General features: G+C 44.2%; 2 protein-coding genes across 4 annotated transcripts in view; one reads left to right on the forward strand and one right to left on the reverse strand.

Moving 5' to 3' along the window:
- The first annotated feature begins 115 nt into the window (after window positions 1-115).
- Window positions 116-9,328, forward strand: LOC122626327 (lipase 1). 2 transcript variants are annotated; one of them, XM_043806534.1, is made up of 4 exons: window positions 116-287; window positions 7,666-7,847; window positions 7,913-8,584; window positions 8,642-9,327. In XM_043806534.1, the coding sequence occupies exons 2-4, from the start codon at window positions 7,722-7,724 to the stop codon at window positions 9,218-9,220; spliced, it is 1,377 nt and encodes a 458-aa protein (XP_043662469.1). In that variant the 5' UTR covers window positions 116-287; window positions 7,666-7,721; the 3' UTR covers window positions 9,221-9,327. The 2 variants fall into 2 exon arrangements, with proteins under 2 accessions (XP_043662469.1, XP_043662470.1); XM_043806535.1 differs by lacking the exon at window positions 116-287 and adding an exon at window positions 5,514-5,657 and having other exon boundaries at window positions 8,642-9,328.
- Window positions 9,329-11,208: 1,880 nt separating this feature from the next.
- LOC122626178 (E3 ubiquitin-protein ligase TRIM9) overlaps window positions 11,209-18,213 on the reverse strand; it is an 81,344-nt gene continuing 74,339 nt past the window's right edge. The window contains exons 5-10 of one of the 2 annotated variants that reach the window (XM_043806339.1): window positions 18,012-18,171; window positions 17,221-17,253; window positions 15,793-15,932; window positions 15,423-15,561; window positions 13,390-13,623; window positions 11,209-12,145 (exon numbers count right to left, since the gene is read on the reverse strand). In XM_043806339.1, the coding sequence (XP_043662274.1) occupies window positions 11,856-12,145; window positions 13,390-13,623; window positions 15,423-15,561; window positions 15,793-15,932; window positions 17,221-17,253; window positions 18,012-18,171 (996 nt within the window). In that variant the 3' untranslated portion in view covers window positions 11,209-11,855. The remainder of the gene's footprint in view (window positions 12,146-13,389; window positions 13,624-15,422; window positions 15,562-15,792; window positions 15,933-17,220; window positions 17,254-18,011; window positions 18,172-18,213) is intronic. The other variant, XM_043806347.1, reaches the window with a different exon arrangement.

The following is an 18,213-nucleotide window of genomic DNA, read 5'->3' on the forward strand; positions in this document are numbered from 1 at the left end:
TCATATTTTCAATTAGTAATAGCACCGTGGAAATCGGTCTCACTGGCGTATCGCATCGATATGAGTGCTCTTTATGTTATTAGTTCTTGTGCCACTCAATGTATTTTGTTAGCATGTTGTTCCACTCACCTCCAGTGTCACGCCCGATGGACACCTACTACTCTACACCGGACTCCCAGTCAATCGCAATTGGTGTGACTTTCGAGTGCCACAGTTGCTCCTCGGCTGAGTTCAATCTCCAATCGCAACCCTTTGCACTCGAGCAGAACAAGACGCAGTCTTAAGTGGTATGAAGATTTTAACTTTCGAACTTTGCTGCACTTAAACAACTGAGGTTGCTGAAAGTTGAGCTTTAAAAATGGATAACGAGGAACCTTTTGGTTACTTTTATGTGAGAAGCTATAATTATTATTGGTGAGTCGTTGTTTACTGAAGCCATTTGTCAAAAGACAGGGAATAATACCTTCTAAACAGTTGCCTGCAGGAAAATAACTTTGTTAGAACTTTCTCTCAGTGCAGTGCCTTTGCTTGGTTATGTGAGTGTTTTCCATGTTCACACAACTACTGCCCCTTTCCACGGACACTCCCCTCTGTAATTTCATGCTCCATTGGCCAACGAAATCGCCACACAATCAAAGGGAAAGCTTCGCCCTTTCGGCCAAGGCTTGAATTTTATGTTATACAATCAACGAGCTGAATGCTAAGAATTTGGCCCACATTGTGGCACTTCGGGAGTTTCGTGAAATATATACATATTTAAATTCCCAGGCCCAATTTATGCACTTCTAAGTTTTTGAAACGAGCTCGAGACTCGTGCATTCATTCCAGCCATTTACTAGCCTGCCAACGCAACTTTCGATTGGCGTTTGTCCAGGGTCCTTGTTGCGATATTTATGCAGTTTCTCCGTGGAACAGGAATACTCGTTCTATCTCCAGCTGTCGCTGTTGTTGTTCTTGCCACTGCATTCATGGCCACTTGTTTCCGTCCGCCATTTCTTTCGGGCTTTCTCCACTCCACTCCACTCCACTCCACTCCAGTACATTTTTATTTATTTTTCGCCGACTTTTGTATTTCTGTTTGCATTTTTTTAAACACTTTTTTCTGTGCTGCTGTCGGGCGCCCCAACACGAGAAGTCCATTTCGAAATTTATGTACACACAAATTGAAAGCGCTGCAAGCGACTGGAGAGCCGAAATGAAAGAAAGAAAAGTGTTTTGGTACTGGCGCAAAAACGCTGGCTGCATTTCTCGAATTGCAGTTTCGGTGAAAGAGAATGCGGGGCAGCAAATACGAACGATATGCCTTTAAGTGACACTTGCCAGGAGGTTTTGTATTCCCGATGGGTGGAGATGGTCCTTTTCCAAACCGTCGACAAAACGTTTTGATTGTTGATTTTGAGAGGGGGAAAGGACGAGTAAAAAACCTCAATTGAAAAGAGATCAGATAATGCTTCGACTACTGGGAAAATGTTTAAGTAAAATTACCTAAACCCATTCCAAAGGGAGCAGCAAAGAAGTCCAAATGAATCTATCTGAATGGAATCTATCTAAAAGGAATCTATCTGAATGGAATCTATCTTATATGTGGCTCTAGATCGTTTGACATTTCAAGTCAACGTTGTTAGGTATTTCTACCAGTAAGTAAATAAATCGAAATATGCGAGTCAAATTGAGCCATAAAATTCCATTTACCACATAACCTTTGCATACTAAGCCATATCAGCAAACTCCAACAGTTTTAAATTCTGCAAGAGAAGGCGAAGGCACACCCGCTTTAAGCTCATTCAGGCTAAAACAATAAACAAGCAGCGTAGTTTATTGCCCTCTGAACTTCTGGCCAGAGCGAAAAGTTCACCTCGTTTATAAGTCGGCATTGGCAGTTGCGATTGCTCTTGGCATAAATTAGATGCGGCAGTGGCAGCGGCAGCGGCTTTGGAAAATAGGTTGCCATTTGTGCGCCACCCGGCTTCTGTTTCCAAGTTGCCAGCTCCCAGTTCCCACTTTCCAGTTGCAAGTTCCTGGCTCCTGCCGGTGGAGGATTCATGTGCCGCTCGAGGCGTGTCTTTGTTTCGGCGGCGGTGTCATCCCGGGTTAACCTGGACTGAAATTAACCCAGGTGAGCCCACGAAGCTGCGACCCGTTTCCTGTCAGTCTCTCTGACTGACTAACTGACTGCATTTGCATTTGCATTTCAATGCCCTGCCCTTTTTAAATAGCGCAGCTCCACTGAGAACAAATGTGGATACTTTGAGTAGTAAGAAAAAGATACTGTTCACTATAAGATACATATATAATAGGTCGGCACCCAAAGATTCAAGTTTCAGGGAAGAAAATATTGTATCTTAGGCTGGCAATTTTAATATGCTATCATATTACATTCTATGCACTGTGGTATAAGGCATTAAATCTACAAAATATTTAAACAATTACATTTAACTTTTCCCAGTGCCCGTAGTGTATCCCTAATTCTAAACTCAATTATCGCTGAATGCGCGACTGGCAACTTTGCCTTGTGCATGCTAATTTCATTACAATGCAGCTAAAGGGTCCTTGCCCAGCCGCAGGACCCAGCTCAATACCCAATGAATTATGATGGACGTTGTCATGAGTGCGGTGCACTCACACACACACACACACGCACACAGGCAGACGATGTGTGTGCGTGTTGGCCATGTTTATCTCTCTGGCCAACGTATACTTAGCACATTTGTCGGGGATGTGGGCGGTGGGCGGTGGGTTGGGAGCTGGTCAATGAGCGTTTGGCACACACGCTATCAGTAGTTGGCTGGCTAGGCGTTTTTGGCCGACACGCCCCTGCGAGAAACTGGGGAAAGGGCTTAAAGAAGGACTGATGGCCAAATGAAGTGCTTAACGCCAGGCTACTCGCTACAACGCGGAAATCGCACTGCAAACTAAATACAAATATTTAAAATATTAATATATGCATATATACAGTTTACAAATACATGCAAGGAACTTAAATATATTTATTTAATGCACACAAAATCCTTATAAATTTACAAAAGATTTGTGTGCTAGTTCCCACTCCTTTGCAGTTGCAGTGTAGAGCTTAGCGCTGTGGTGCAGAACCCTTTGGCTGCGCCACTTCATTATAAACATTTCTCAATTGATTATCGTTAGTTTTCCATGGGTGGGCTTCACCGCGTGTGGGCCAAGATTGCATGTGGATGTGTGATAATGCCATAATTATGCCCCTGCCTTGGCGTGCCCCACGTTACGGCTCGTGTTATAGTTGCGGCTTTTCCTCGCCGATTATATTTGCACGCATGTCCCTTTTCGCTGCCTATCCTTCGAGCACCACCCAACCACTCAACCACCTAACCTCCCACCCACCCACTCAGCGGGCTTTACGCCGTGCTTTCACGGTTGTCCGGACTCCGGGATCCACTTTTTGCATGCGCCTCGAACATTTGAGTAAGTAATCCCCATAAACGGCTCTTGAAATATTTCATTATCGTAATGAAGAGGACTACAGCACATTACATTTATTTCTCGTGCTGTCCCGCAGCAGGTAATCCTTGTCAGATATTGGTAATGAAATGGGCCCCGTGATATACATACGTATTTATAGAAACCCACATAATGGTCATGCAAACGCGTAACTCCAAAGCCCTTTGTTAAACAAAGGCTTTTTAGTGAAGGCATATTAATTCTTTACTCTTTTTGATATGTGACAGGTAAATGTTGTTGATTGGAAAACTGAAATAAGGGAAAATATAACAAAAGTGTACTTAAATAATAAAGAAGCACAACTGAGCAATCAGAGAAAAAGATAATTATATATCAATTTTGGCTATCGTGTCAATTGAGCAAACAAGAATTCCAGTTTCTTCCATTTACTAAAAGAAACATTTATTTATTGTATCCACCCACTCGAATTTTTCCACAAATCAAAGCCAAATCAATCGATGACAGCAGCGCGATTCCTGCTCGCAATTAGTGGCACAAACAAGTTTTCATTAAATGAGCTTAATTCAATTAATTTATGGCTGCAAATTACGAATTGTATTAAATTAAATAACGATGCATCTCTTACACGACTCAAAAGTGACACAAGGCAGCAGGAAAAAACTTCAGCCGTTGGATATTCGATGGCTATAAATGGGAAAATCGTTGGAAATCACGCGACTGCGAATGCAAACTTGTTGGGCAGTGTGAAAACGAACCATGATTTCGGTTGAAAGTCTTCTCGTTTTCCATAAATTAATCAATTCCGCGACCATCGGCGCTGTCAGTAGTAATCCTTTATCACTCGCTCGCTTTATTGATGGGCGACGAGCGGAGCGAATGCGGCTCCAGATATTTGTGAACCTGTGACAATACGCAAATAATGGCGTAATTAATGGAAAAAGCATCATATTTTTTATTGCCAGAAATTTACAGGCGGTCGACACGTCATGTGGATGGAGGACAATTGATAGCGACCATTCTCGCCGATTCCCTTTAGTTGAATCAACAATAAATGGTGCTTAATTTTTAAATTAATTAACTTAAGTTCCCTTCTGCATCGTCACTTCATTGCTGCACTCGCCTATTTTGCATAACTTCAATATTAAATTGGCCAAAATGGGTGAAAATGGTTGAAAATGGCTGAGAATGGCAGAGATTCAATGACTCTGACCCTGAACTTGTCGCACTGCAGAAATAAATAAATTTTAAGGGCAGATCCAGATCCATGTACTGAGGCACGTGCACAAAAGTAATTACAAAACGCAGACACAATGGGGGCGGGATCCCCTTTTACAGCGAGTGGGCGTGGCCTGGGGCAGTTGAGTGGGGCTGACAGCTAAAAAACGAATTGTAATTGCCTCCGAGTCAAGTTCCGCGCACAGGAAATATTTTATTCCAGCTCTAAGTGCTACCTATTGCATATCTAAATTTATTTAAAAATGTGCAGAATATTGTTAAATTATTATTAAACGAAATAAATGGTAAATGGAGTAACTGATAATATTACATTTCATTTAGAAATACCAACTAAATGAGACTTTAAATAAAAAGTACATATTTTTCGGTGCAATGTGTGTAGTACAAGTTTTGTGCAAACTTCCACACTTCCACTGCTTTTCTCTCAGTGCACCAGGCGAAGCCGCTTGGAAGTGACTACAATATGGCTAACCCCGACCCCGCTTGTCTGGCCAACACTTGACTTTAACCTCTGCTAAAGTGGAAGTTGCTCCTTTGACTGGCTGGCCAACGGAATGGAGTCCTGTTCTGGCCCGGCTCCAAAAACTTTGCTAAAGTCGTAAAGTTTCCCAGGCTGACCCTGCGAACCAACCACCGGCCACCTATTCAATGAGGCTTCACGCACTTTTCTTTTTCCCCGGCGCCGTAATGAGCCAAGAACTTCGGAGGCAGTTGCTCCGTTTCGGCCAAGACAAAGATATCCCATGAAATTTTATGCGCGCGTGATTAAAAGTCACGTGCGTGGCCAACATAAAGGGGTTCCTCGATTGGGTGGCGGAGGGGGAGGGGATGGGATGGAACTGAGCCGGATTTGAGCAACTGCTGCGGCTAATGTGAGTCCACGACGGGCGAACAATGCTGATCATAATCGCAGCAGACCGCGCCAGATGCTGCCACTAACGAGCCTGGAACACTCAGACAGATTTGCTCTACACTTGGAGCAAAATCAGGTACTAATGACCAAAAGTATTCAAGATACTTGCAGAACTAATACTTGCAGAACTACTACTACCTCTTGTATTTCGGATATTTAAGATACTTGCAGAATTACTACTACCTCTTCGTATTTAAGATATTAAAGATACTTGCAGATTTACTACTGCCTCTTGTATTTAAGATATTTAAGATACTTGCATCACTACTACTACCTCTTCGTGTTTAAAATGTATTTAGATAAACATGAATAGGTTGTCTTACATATAATTTACCTTCTTTACCATTTCAACCCACATTTTCCGCCCAGTGCATCTCGCTAGTTGCACTTAAGGCCAAATGCTGTGCTCCCATTGTCTCAGTTTAGCTCCCACCAAAGGGCTCCCTGGCCAATTGATTGGTCTGGTTTTCATTGCTGGCCAAGCGGGTTTCGTTTTTGGCCAGCACCCCGGTCGACTGCAAGTTGCAACACGCTTTCGGCCTGTTGATTGTCCTCTGATTGGCAGTTGGCACCATAATAACACAAATCCGCTGGGAAACGGGCAAATGGCTAATTGTCGTGGCACGCGTCGTTGGGACTTCAAGACTTCAAGGAACCGCCTCCTTGGCCCGACTATTAAGGTGAGATCAGGAAATTTGGTAACTACGCTGACAGCTAAATTTGTGGACTGCGAAAAGTGGGTCAAAAGGGCAACGATTGGGCAAAGGTGGAAAAGTGGTCCACACCAACTAACATGGAGGTCTTGCTTAAAGTACGAAGGCAGCTCAGTTGATTTATGGTTGATAAAGCAATATATTTAAAGAAAAATCATCGACACCTCAAGAACAATGATCTCCGCCTGTGAAGCCATCCCAATTGACACTTCTGGGAAATTAATTTTTAAGGCAGCCCAAAAGGCATTGTCCCTTGAAGTTCTCGCCCATCGAGCATGAAACCGAGGCTTCAACTTCAACATTCTGCCAACTGACTTGTGCAGAGCCGCAGACCCACAGAGCCACGCCCCCTGAGCCGCCCCACATGCCATGGGATGTCAAGTTGCCATCGCTGCCACTTCAGCCCATTTCCACCCACTCCCACCCACTTCCACCCACTTTAGTGCTGGCATTGCGAACATGTGGTGACAACGGCGAATTAAGTTATTTGTCAAATGTCGAAACGTTGGCCGGCACACAGTCACACATCGAGCCTACGAATCCCCCGTCACCGGAGTCGGATCCGAGTCCGATTCGAAAATCCGGACACGGACCGGGTCTGGAAGGGATTCCGCTCCATCCGCTCCGTCCGCGCCGCTTTGTCAGCCTGTCAGTCGGCGTTGTGACAGCAGTTGCTGCAAATAAAGGAGCGGCGAATATTTTATGCAGAAGCCGAAATCAATTTTTGCCAATCAATTGCGAAAAAAGAAAGCGATGACGTAGGCAATGAAAGGGACGAATTCAAATGTTTGGCAAGTGGACACGGTTCACTCCACAACTGAATTAAAAATTTAATTTTCCAATTAAGCCGGCAAACATTTCTGGGATCATACGCTCTTCGAAGTGGCGTTGCAAATCTGATTAAAGGGAGAGCTCTTTGATTTGCACCATGGTGGGGCATTAGAAGGTGGCTGCAAAGCCTTTAACACGTAAAATAGAATATTACAAAATTTAAAATATTTATTGGGATATATATAATGGTATTATATACCTCTGCTATAGCTATAAGTAACTTAATAATGAAGATGAATAACTTTTGAGTTATTAGGTCACTTTTGGTTATATTTTTGGTTTATTCGTTTGACTTTGAAGGTATGTCGTCTAGCCGTTCCAGCTGATTTGCTCCCTCGATTTGTAATTAAATGAGTGCAGATCGCAGCAATTAACGCCACTGGACACACTGAACTTTGCCCAGTGTCATTTGAAAACATTTTTATTTGCCTCAATTTAAAAACGTTTTCCGTCACATACAACCGAAAATGAGCTGGCCACGATTCGATTATACGATAAGCGTGGAAAAAGCACTCAAACCATATTCCGTACTAATTACAGCGCTTTAGTGGCCAGTGAGCTTGCACTAAACTCGATTTAGTCACGGATCGAACGCCATGCCACATGCGATCTGGTTTCTCCTGGTGCTCGGGGTATATGCTCTCGATGACTGCGGCGTTTTGGGTGGATATATGGAGGACAACTACCCGGCAAGCGTGATTGAGGATGCCCGCCTCAATACGGTGAGTAAAGTCCGTCGTTTATGCTGATCTAACTCACCAAACTCTCTTCTGTGCCGTCGTATAAGATACAACTGCTGCAGAAGTACAAGCATCCAGCGGAAACCCACCAGGTGACCACGGATGACAAGTATATCCTTACCCTCCATCGCATAGCTCGACCTGGGGCCAAGCCAGTGCTGCTGGTTCACGGCCTAGAGGACTCCTCTTCCACGTGGATCGTGATGGGTCCGGAAAGTGGACTGGGTTACTTTCTCTACGCCAACGGCTACGACGTCTGGATGGGCAATGTCAGGGGCAATCGCTACTCCAAGGGCCATGTGAAGCTCAACCCCAATACGGACAAGTCCTACTGGACCTTCTCCTGGCACGAGATAGGCATGTACGATCTGCCAGCGATGATCGATGGGGTTCTGCAGAAAACCGGATACCAGAAGCTCAGCTACTTCGGTCACTCCCAGGGCACCACCTCGTTCTTCGTGATGACTTCCAGTAGACCCGAGTACAATGCAAAGATCCATCTGATGAGCGCCCTAGCACCCGTGGCCTTTATGAGGCACATGAAGGCACCACTCATGGGAATGGCCCGCATGGGCATGAACATGTTTAGCGACAACTTTGAGCTGTTTCCGCACTCGGATATATTTCTCAACCATTGCCTTACTTCGTCCTCCATGCTAAAGACCTGTATGCGTTTCTACTGGCAGATTGTGGGAAAGAACCGGGAGGAGCAGAATATGGTAGGTATTGTGGTGGAACCACAATTTGAAACACTTGTACAATCCCCATGCTTACAGACCATGTTCCCTGTGGTTTTGGGCCATCTTCCCGGTGGCGCCAACATTAAACAAGCGGTCCACTACCTCCAACTGCAGAAATCCGATCGCTTCTGCCAGTACGAGTATGAGCCCAAGGAGAACCATAAGCTCTACGGACGTTCCACTCCGCCGGACTACCGCCTGGAGAGGATCAGCGCTCCGGTTGCCTTGTACTACGGCAGTAATGACTACCTGGCGGCCGTGGAGGATGTGCAGCGCTTGGCTAAAGTGCTGCCCAATGTGGTCGAGAACCATCTGTACCGCAAGTGGAACCACATGGACATGATCTGGGGCATCAGTGCACGGCGTTCGATTCAGCCCAGGATTCTGCAGGTGATGCAGTACTGGGAGGCAGGAGGAGCAGCTAAGGATGCCACCACTGGCTCGCCCGTGGAGGAGGATGTGACCCAGCTGACCACGGAGACGCCGATCGAGGAGGGAAAACCGGAAGAGGCGGAGGAGGAAGCTGGCATTGGCCAGGGAAACGAGGAGAATGAAGGTCATGCAGAAGAAACTGAGCAGGTTAATGCTACCACCAGTCCAACCTCGGAACTATAGGTTCTGTAAAGAATGGACATACCATTTCAAAGAAAGGATTGGCTTGATTGTGTTTTCTCAAATGTCAAATTATGCACTGACTACAAGACAGTATTTTGTAAACCAATTCACATGAATCAAACAAAAATGTTTTTTAAATAAAACAAAAAATGGTATATAACTATTTCCTTATAGCAATATGCTCATCAAGAGTAATGCAAATGATTCTAAGCTATGGCAATAATATGGTTATGCTTTATGTTCTATAACGCTCCAAAACTCGAAGCTTGGCATCCCAGCTTTTCTCGGTATTTATGAGTTTTTGGAAGTTTGGAGGGGGGTACTGCAGCAATCACGTGCCACAACCGCCATATAGCCCCACTAATACCAGCAACTGGAAACGTTTTGGGAATTTGAGAGGGCAACGAGGCGCGAAAGCATTTACTCAACGCTTAGCAGCTGTTGGTTAGTTTGCGGGGCTAAGTTTTCCCGGGAGGAAAACCGGGGGGGAAAACTGGCGGGAAAACTTGGGGGTAGAGATGGCGGCTTGTCGGGAGTTGTTCTTGTTCGGCGACGTGCGGCGAAAGTTTTTTATGATTTATGAAGCAGGCGACGATGGAGCAGCTGCTGCAGGTCCTGTGTCCCATGTCCCATGTCCTGTGCACTGTACACTGTGTCCTGTCTTCCATCTCATGTCCGCTGTCTCCGTCGACGGATGCGGATGCGAATGCGGATGTACATGCGGATGAGGATGTAAGGAGGGGGGCGCAGCTAAGCGCTTTCCCTTGTTAGTTTCGCAACTGCAACCCGGATATAAAAATTGCACTTTGATGCGTTTTCCTGGCACATAACTATAAACGACTCACATATAAATAAATATGGTGAAAACAATGTGGGGCCGACACAACAAAAGTTTCTTTGGCGGTTTTTTCAGCGCTGTGCTCATTAAAATTTCGCTTTTGTCCAACCCACCGAACAATGGAGCATCTTTTCCTTCCCATAAAGCACTCGCACCAAAAACATTCTAGAAATGCCGACTCTGGCAGTTGACACATGCTGCTTTCCAAGCCATCGTAGTGCTAAAGTTAAGTGTGTAATTTGTGAAAGTGTGTGGCGTGTGGTGGATGTGTGCCAAAACAACAAACAGGACTCATATTGTTCGTCGGCGACACATTTCCCGCTTCAGATGCTGTCCCCAGCAATAAATGGAGAACAACTAAACTGCCGAGCAAACACGGGAACTCGCTCAGAAATTGGCACAATGAACTCCGGCTTTCGTGGGGCTTTTCCACTAATGCGTCATCAAATGAAAAGCGGAAAAAGTGACGTTTGTGGAAAAAAAAAGCATAAAAACTAAACGCTAATTAATATGTGACAAAACTGTCTAGTTTGTTGATTACCATTTCAGTTTCAAGCCGCCTTAAATATTAACAGACTGCTGCTGAAAGAAAAACGCTGCTCTTTAAATTTATTATCATTTTTTTCATATTTATTTTGTTTTCGCTTTTTTAAATAAACTCATTTATATGTGTGCTCGTAGTTGCCCACGCAATTACATTTTTTGCTCTTCGGTTTGTTTGCACTTTACTATTATTACTATTATAAATATTTAAACATGCATAGTACTGGTAATTAACTTTAATTGTGGTTTTTGCTGTAAATAGGCTTAAGTTGAAAAGTATAAATAGTCCGTACATACATTGGAATTTAATTTTATGCATTACACCTTAAATAGAAAAAATCTAGAATAGCCGAACGTTTATTAAAACATACATTAATATTTACAGGAAACTTAGCGGTACATTAAGTATTAATATTCCGATGCATATTTGATTTTATAAGCAAAATTCGTGGCTTTAAATTGGTTTTCGTGTTTGGGGACATTTATTTTATGCAGCTTTTGCAGTGCTCTTAATTCTTGAAGGTTATTAATTTTTGTGCAATTTTCTCTTGATTTTGCCGTGGTTAGTTTTGCACATTTAAACGAGGCTTTTTTGCCGTGTTTTTCCTACCTGTACTTGTATAAAAAAAACATGTTCTTTTCAGTCTTTAAAATAAAAACTCCCCCGAAACACGTTGATTTTGATTTCATTTTAGCCTCAAACAAATGCATTTGTGTTAGCCATAAACATTAACCTTAACACACGTACACACGTACGTGTGATGACATACAGATGCATATTTTTAGCTACACTAATTGCTAATTGGATTTTACCTTAGTTTTTATTCGCTTGCGTTTAAATTAGATTTGTTTTTTTTTTGGTGTTCGCGATTGTATTATATTGTATGGTTTTTTGTTGCACGGTGCTTGATTTTTGGCTCTATTTTGTTGTGTTGAAAAACATTGAGAGTTTTGTTATTGTATTTTACATCGAGATACCTTTAAATGCTTTCAATTATTTGTAATAATTCCTCTCCGATTTGGCGCAGCGTTTTACAAACAGTGCCTAGAACTACGAATAGAGATACGATTAAATGCAGATATGTCGCTGAACTTTGCCCAAAAACTACACGTACACATACACCCATACACCCATATATGTAAGCTGTTTGAGTAAACTGTTCGTATTAATTAAGGTAAGGTAATGCTATATAGACACCGATAACTGCCAAATGTCAAGCGCTATGTACACAATTTGCTACCACCCGATCCCCTCTAGAAGTAGTCCATCTTGGGCGCATCCATGGCCGTGTGCATGGTCAGTGTGACGCCCCTGTTGATGCTCACTGCCGGATAGAAGACGCCGTAGAGATCCCGGAACGCCACCGATCCCTGCGGCATCTCGTTGACCAGGAAGCTCAGCGTGTGCCTCTCCAGATCCAGGAGCACTCCGATCGTGCTGCCCGTGGTGATGCCGCCCTCGACTCGCCGCTCGTGTACGGAGTTGTGCTGAAACCAGGAGCGCTGGCGGTCGATGTACATGGCGAATGACTTCTCGTCCTTGCCTGGGAATTATAATAAAAGAGTATGATATTATTTACAAGCTGTACCAATTTACTTATTACATATTAAATGGAAATTCCCTAGGAATGCACAGTTAAAGCAAGTTTTCCTCTCAGTTTAAGCCGCAGGTTTCGTCACCCGAACTCGTTGATAATTTGCATGCCCCAAATAATCTTTGCTCTCCGTTTCCGTGACTTGCTGAACTCAGTGGCAGCTCCAAGTTGCGAACTTTAAACTCCGACTGCGACGATGACTCCCTGCCATATCCTTGGCTTGTCAGTTTGCCGTCTGTCGCTTTAGTCCTGCGGAATTATAACTGACAAACGCAGGAGCAACAGGATCGGGCGGAAGTACACAGAGCTATGCTCGCATAGATATATTCGTAGAACGCACGAGGGTCGTAAAACAACTTGGCAAACTGCAACTGTTAGTGTCAATGCCAGCCGCTGGGGGCGCCACCTGCTCCGTTACGCTTTGCATATGAAAATTTAATTCGAAAACTTGAGTTTTCCAACAGCGGCGGACCAGCGATGCTGGCGGGCACGTGTTAAATGGCGCGTGAGCAGCTTGGGGAATAAACTGTGTAAGTGAAAAGTATACCCGACTTAAAAAGATACAAAAAAAAAGAGGAAAAAATATGTGGCATGGGATGCGCTGCCGCAAATAAACTTTTGCATTTGACAAAAGTTTAAGTGCCGCACTTTTAATTACTTTTGTCTGCACTCCAAGTGCCTGCGCCTGTGGAAAACCACCCACTTTCTAACCACTCCTCACGCAACCACGCACATTTTCAATCAATTTGCCGAGGCATTCTTCAAGGCGCCTCTGCGAAGTCCTTGTGTTTGTCTTTGTCTCAGTCTGGTAACGAAAGACACCCCATCCCACGCACATGCAACAAGAAATGGCAAAAGTTTTCGTTTCGATACGCCCCACCTACTACTTGGCACTCGATTTTATTGGCATCGCATCGCATTGCCAGGCGGCAAAATGGCAAAGTTTTTAAGTTCCCGATTCCCTTCGGAATCCCAGTCTATTAGCTGAGCGAACTTTTGTGCGCGTACGAATTGACTCCATTGTCAACGCCAGAATCTATTTGTTGTGCAGATTTTCCACTTCGCCTCTCCCCCGCTTACTTTCGATCCAAGTTTCTATCCTGGCGGCGCCTGCTCTGAATTTTTAATTGAATTGCGAATGCCACCAGTAACCCACTGCCAGGTGAGCCGCAGGGCAGTGGCCAAGTACTCACCCAGCATTTTGTTGCGAGCCACGTCGATGCGGGCCACTCCGAAGGCGGGATCCGTGTCCGCCGTATAGTTGTCGATGGTGAACTCCCAGTAGTGGACGCCGCGGGAGAATCCCACGGAGCCGAGGGCCACACGGTGCTCCCAGCCCTCGACGCTCACGGTGGCGTTGTTTTTGCTGAAGATTAAGCCCGAGCCGGCTCCGCCGCTCAGAACGGGATCAAACGTGAACCAGGCCACTGCAATGGAATGGAGAGAAAAATAGACGATAAATACACTTGGAACTATAATGCAACTCTCTAATGTAACTCTAAGAAAGCTGAAAGAATAACCGATAGAAATGCCATCAAGTTAACCAATTCTTTTGGTTACAAAACATGTTGGATAACAAACAAGCTCATTCGCTTTCCTTTAATGAGCTAAGATTGTTTTCTTCTTGGCCTTCCTCACTACTCTAAATCAACTATCCCATTACTGAGTTATCATTTCTGAGTTTAAGACCATCATCTTTCCCAGTGCAAAGTGGAAAGAAAAACAAAGCCAGACCGGTTGCAATTTTCCCCATTGTCAGAGCTCAAGTGGCCAGTGCAATTCGGAGTCCAAGTCGCTGGTTCCTTGCAGTTCATGCTGTTATGCGCCGCAAAGTAGGCAACGAGTGGCGAGTCGAGTCGAGTGGAGTGCTTTATTAAATTTCCTTTTTTATTGTTGTGGCCGCATTAAGTGGCCAAGGCTAGTCCGGAATCAGCTGGGACCAGCTACACCAGCTATGTATGTATATAAAGAGAGCTATGGCTCCACTTCTCGGTCTGCTGACGATGATGACGTTGCCTGTTTTATTGGCCACCAAAGGCAATTGTGTGGCCAAGCAAGCCACAAAGCAAGCATCTGGGCCAGGAGGACTCCGGCTGGCCATTGTTTTGTTTACGGCCAGCATATGACTTTGCGATTAAAACTATGAGGGATTTGAGCCAGGCACTATAACGACGAGAGTCCTGGCTGCCCAGGCATTTAATTAGTTTTTATAAACTGTTCCCAGTTTCTTAATTGGATAACCAAGAGGGAGACCGAGCTTAAATATTTGCCAAATTAATGCGTCTGAAGTTGGGATTAGCAGTCTATTAAAAGGGACAAGAAGTGGCTCTTAATCGGATTGGGAATTTGCGAGTTTACCATATTTTTAGTTATACTAGAGTTTTATATATAGATTTAGTTATTTCTGAACTGGGCATTTCAATTTGTCACGTAAGCAAACGACCGCATCTTAGCTGGTCTAATTGAAATTAGCTGAGCACTTTCATATCCCAAGACTGTCGTCTTGTAAACTGTTCTCCTAATGTCCTTAAGGTGTCCGCCTTAACCCATTAGTGCCGACCAGCCGCAAATGTCACGAGCCATAAACTGTTAACTGGCTTTCCGTTAATTACTTAGGGACACGCGCTCGGCGTAAACACTTTATAAAATGGCAATTTGCAGTGGGATCGGCGCGGTTTCGGGTTCCTTTCGAAAGCAAGTCGCAGACAGCGAGGAATAATCAATTAAAAGTTGCAAATTAATGGCGCCCAACTAATAAAGCCACGGACAGAAAATGTTGCCTAGAGCGTTCTGTTAATTTTATAAATTAAACAACTTTACGCCGCGTTCCGTTTGTGGTGAGAAGTGGAGCTCCTGGAGAAACTGGAGCTGCTGTCAGGTGGCGCATGCATCAATCAAGTGCGAATTGGATTGCAGAAGACATCCTCCCCCTTCGGCGACCACCTCCACCTCCAGCCCCATTTCCATTCACATTTTCCTGCCCCGCAGGCGCAAAAGGGGTCAATGGCTGTTTGACATGCAAAGCACGAACGGGAAGCCAGGAGAAGAAGTCGGGACTCGGAACTGGGAACTGGTAACTCAAAAGGTGGATATGGAATGGGGGGGTGGCGCATGACCGAAAAGGATTAAATTATAAAACAGTTGGGAAAGTAGCTCAACGGCGAGCGTGGCGGAGCTTAATTGAAAAAGCTAGTAGAGCTGGGAAAACGTGAAAAGCGGAACTCACCTTCGGCAGTCTGCAGTCCAATCAGCTCCGAGTATTCACCCTCTCCGGCGGAATTGAAGGCCTTCACCCGGGCATTGTACATCGAGTTGAAGTGCAGTCCGTCCACGGTGCAAATTGTTTCCTTGCCGCAGTAGACTTCCTGAATGGGGGCAGGCAATCAAATTAAAGTTCTGGGTTAATAAATTGGAAGATGACAGCCATTCACTCAGCCAATCAGCAGTTGCACCGAGCGATTCGTGCAGCCATTCATTAGCTGTTCATTGGCATTCATTTGGCTTTACTCATTCACACATTATTTTATTAACATTTGCTTAATCTCCATATCAAGGTTTTAAAAATGTGTTTAGCTGATAGTGTTACATTTACATACCCTAAATTCGCCGCCGCTGCCATCATCCAATTCCAGGACATATCCTTCGACAAAGGAGTGATTCGGTGGCTGCCACGCAACGGTAACCGAATTATTCTCGGCCGAGCAATCCGATGGCAGTATAGTTGGTGTCATGGGTGCTGTCGGATAAACAAAAAACTTATCTTTAGATGGGAAACGATGAATGAGAACCCCACATTAGTGTTAGTGCTAGTAAAGAGGTAGTGAAATAAAAGTAAGCCAAATTATCGGTAAAACTAAGACAAAACCACAACCAATAAAAGAGTTTCGATGGATAAAAGCCCAAAGGACAAGCAATTGATCCCTGGACTAAGCGAACGAATCTGTCAACCGAAAGATACGCTCGTTTGTTGAAGTTTCACTTTTTATTAATTGCCCCGGGGGCTGGCCACGCCCAGGTATCATAAAATCGGGGCATAAAACCAAGGCCTGGTAATAAAAATTCATGACACAACACAAATGGCGAGTCCGAGGAGAAGCGCCCAAAATTATGCCGCAAAATAAACATAAAAACGGCGACACTCCGGGCATTTCCGCTTCCCTGAACAGGCATCGAATTAAAAAGGCGCCAAAAGCTGTCAAATGTCAACGAAACAAAAAGCGAGAAGTGAGAAGCGAGGTATAAAAGTAAAAAGTTGAAATCAAGGTGCCTCGGCAATCGGGCTAAAAGTGTAAGGGATAAGCCTAAGCAGCCCGCTTGAAGAGGGTCAATTGCGAGGGAAAATACCAGAAAAAGGATCCGTGGTACATAAAAATAATAAACATATAAAACGAAACACGAAAAATGCGAAATAAAAGCTTAAGCATGAAATAATGAAGATGGGAAGGAGTAGAGCAGCCAAATGAAAAGCGACGGGCAAAGGCAAAAACGTGGCGTAAAAAATTATGTCACTTGAAATGACATCGCCGACCACGCCCCCTTGCCAAATGGAACCGCCCCCCAGGGTTGACAGTCGGCGGTGGGCAATTTTTTGACATTCACCAGGAAACGGAAGTGAAGTCGAAAATATTTCGACGCATTTTCGGGCATTTTGTTTTCCCAGCTAGTGGCTTAAATGAAAATGAAAAATTATTATGCGTAGGCGGTTGCCCGTCGAACGGAAAAGCACGGAAAACAAAGGTGGAAAGCAATGGCCAAAATCCATGAACACAAAATGGCCGACAAGCTAGGTAGATGTGTGTGTCTGTGTGTGTGATTGTGTGAGTGAGTAAATGAGCATGTGTTTGTGAGAGAGAGAGAGAGAGAGGGAGTCCAAAAGCACCAAAAAATCAAATTTGTACCAAAAACAGAACAAAAATTGTGGAATCAAGCATCATGTGTTTCTGCCTTGTGTACGAAAACATAATTTGTGTATTGATTTTTTCAGTTCATATGTTTGCATTCAAGTGGTTGTGGTTTTTGCTCACCTGCCGGACATCTTTCATCTCCATCTTTGACGGCTTTAGATGATTTGTTTGGTTTTATGGGGATTTTCATTTAAATGATAGCAAGCGGCACATTCAGAATGACAGGAAGATGCAAGAAAAGCACAAATATGTTAGCCATATCAGATGTTTAATGTATCTTAATAGTTATTCCGCAGTCTGAGTGTGTGTGTGTGTGCACTATCCGATTTCAACACTTTCACTTTAATTTTTGGGCATCTATTTTAAGGGGGTTTCTTTTTCCCCCCAGAAGTTGTCAACAGCAACTCTTTTTGCTTTTTCCCAACACTCAGTAGTTCTAAATTTGAGACCCCATCTCCCGGGGGAGTTCCCCAAACTATTTTGGAAGCCCTTCAGCCGGAACTCTTGAACGACCCTCGATTGAAGGGCTCTTCCCCTTTTGATTCGAGTGCGGGCTCTGTTTTTGTTTATGTTTTTGCCTGCAGGGTGGGCCAAAGTCACACCTTTGGCCAAGTGGGTGGGTCTGTGTCTGTGTGTTTGTGCGTAATTAGTGATAATATTTATGAGGTGGGCTTGGTTTGCCTAGCACATACAGTTGGGCTCAATAATTCACCGCTGGTTAGAACATTGAATGGAATATTGAACATTTTTAAATACTCAAGGAGTTCTAGTTACACATAAGGTCTATTCTTTCTACAAGAGATTCTATAATTGTTGTACCTACATATATAATTGTTCAATTATAGATAGCAAACATAGCTATTAGAGTAAATATTTTAAGCATTTTTCATAAAGTGCCCTGGTGCACTCACCTCTCATCTGGATAAAGTTCAAGTTATCAATGGCACGTGCCAGAGCAGCATCGTCCAGGGTCAAGTCCACAATGGGGGAGACGCGAGGGGCGGCATTGGTGACCTCCTGGTGCCAGGTCATGTCCGTGTTGGTCACTCGATTGATGAGCATGGAGCCCACCTGCACAGCACAATTAAATTGTTAATATTAACTGATGAACTG

Source organism: Drosophila teissieri, chromosome 2L, assembly GCF_016746235.2.
Source record: "Drosophila teissieri strain GT53w chromosome 2L, Prin_Dtei_1.1, whole genome shotgun sequence".
NCBI lineage: Eukaryota > Metazoa > Arthropoda > Insecta > Diptera > Drosophilidae > Drosophila > Drosophila teissieri.

Excerpts from the sequence above, each read along its gene's own strand:
- LOC122626327 (XM_043806534.1), top strand. The coding sequence starts at position 7,722 with ATGCCACATGCGATCTGGTTTCTCCTGGTGCTCGGGGTATATGCTCTC. Across the intron at positions 7,848-7,912 it reads AGGATGCCCGCCTCAATACG|ATACAACTGCTGCAGAAGTA; the intron begins GTGAGTAAAGTC and ends CCGTCGTATAAG. Across the intron at positions 8,585-8,641 it reads ACCGGGAGGAGCAGAATATG|ACCATGTTCCCTGTGGTTTT; the intron begins GTAGGTATTGTG and ends CCATGCTTACAG.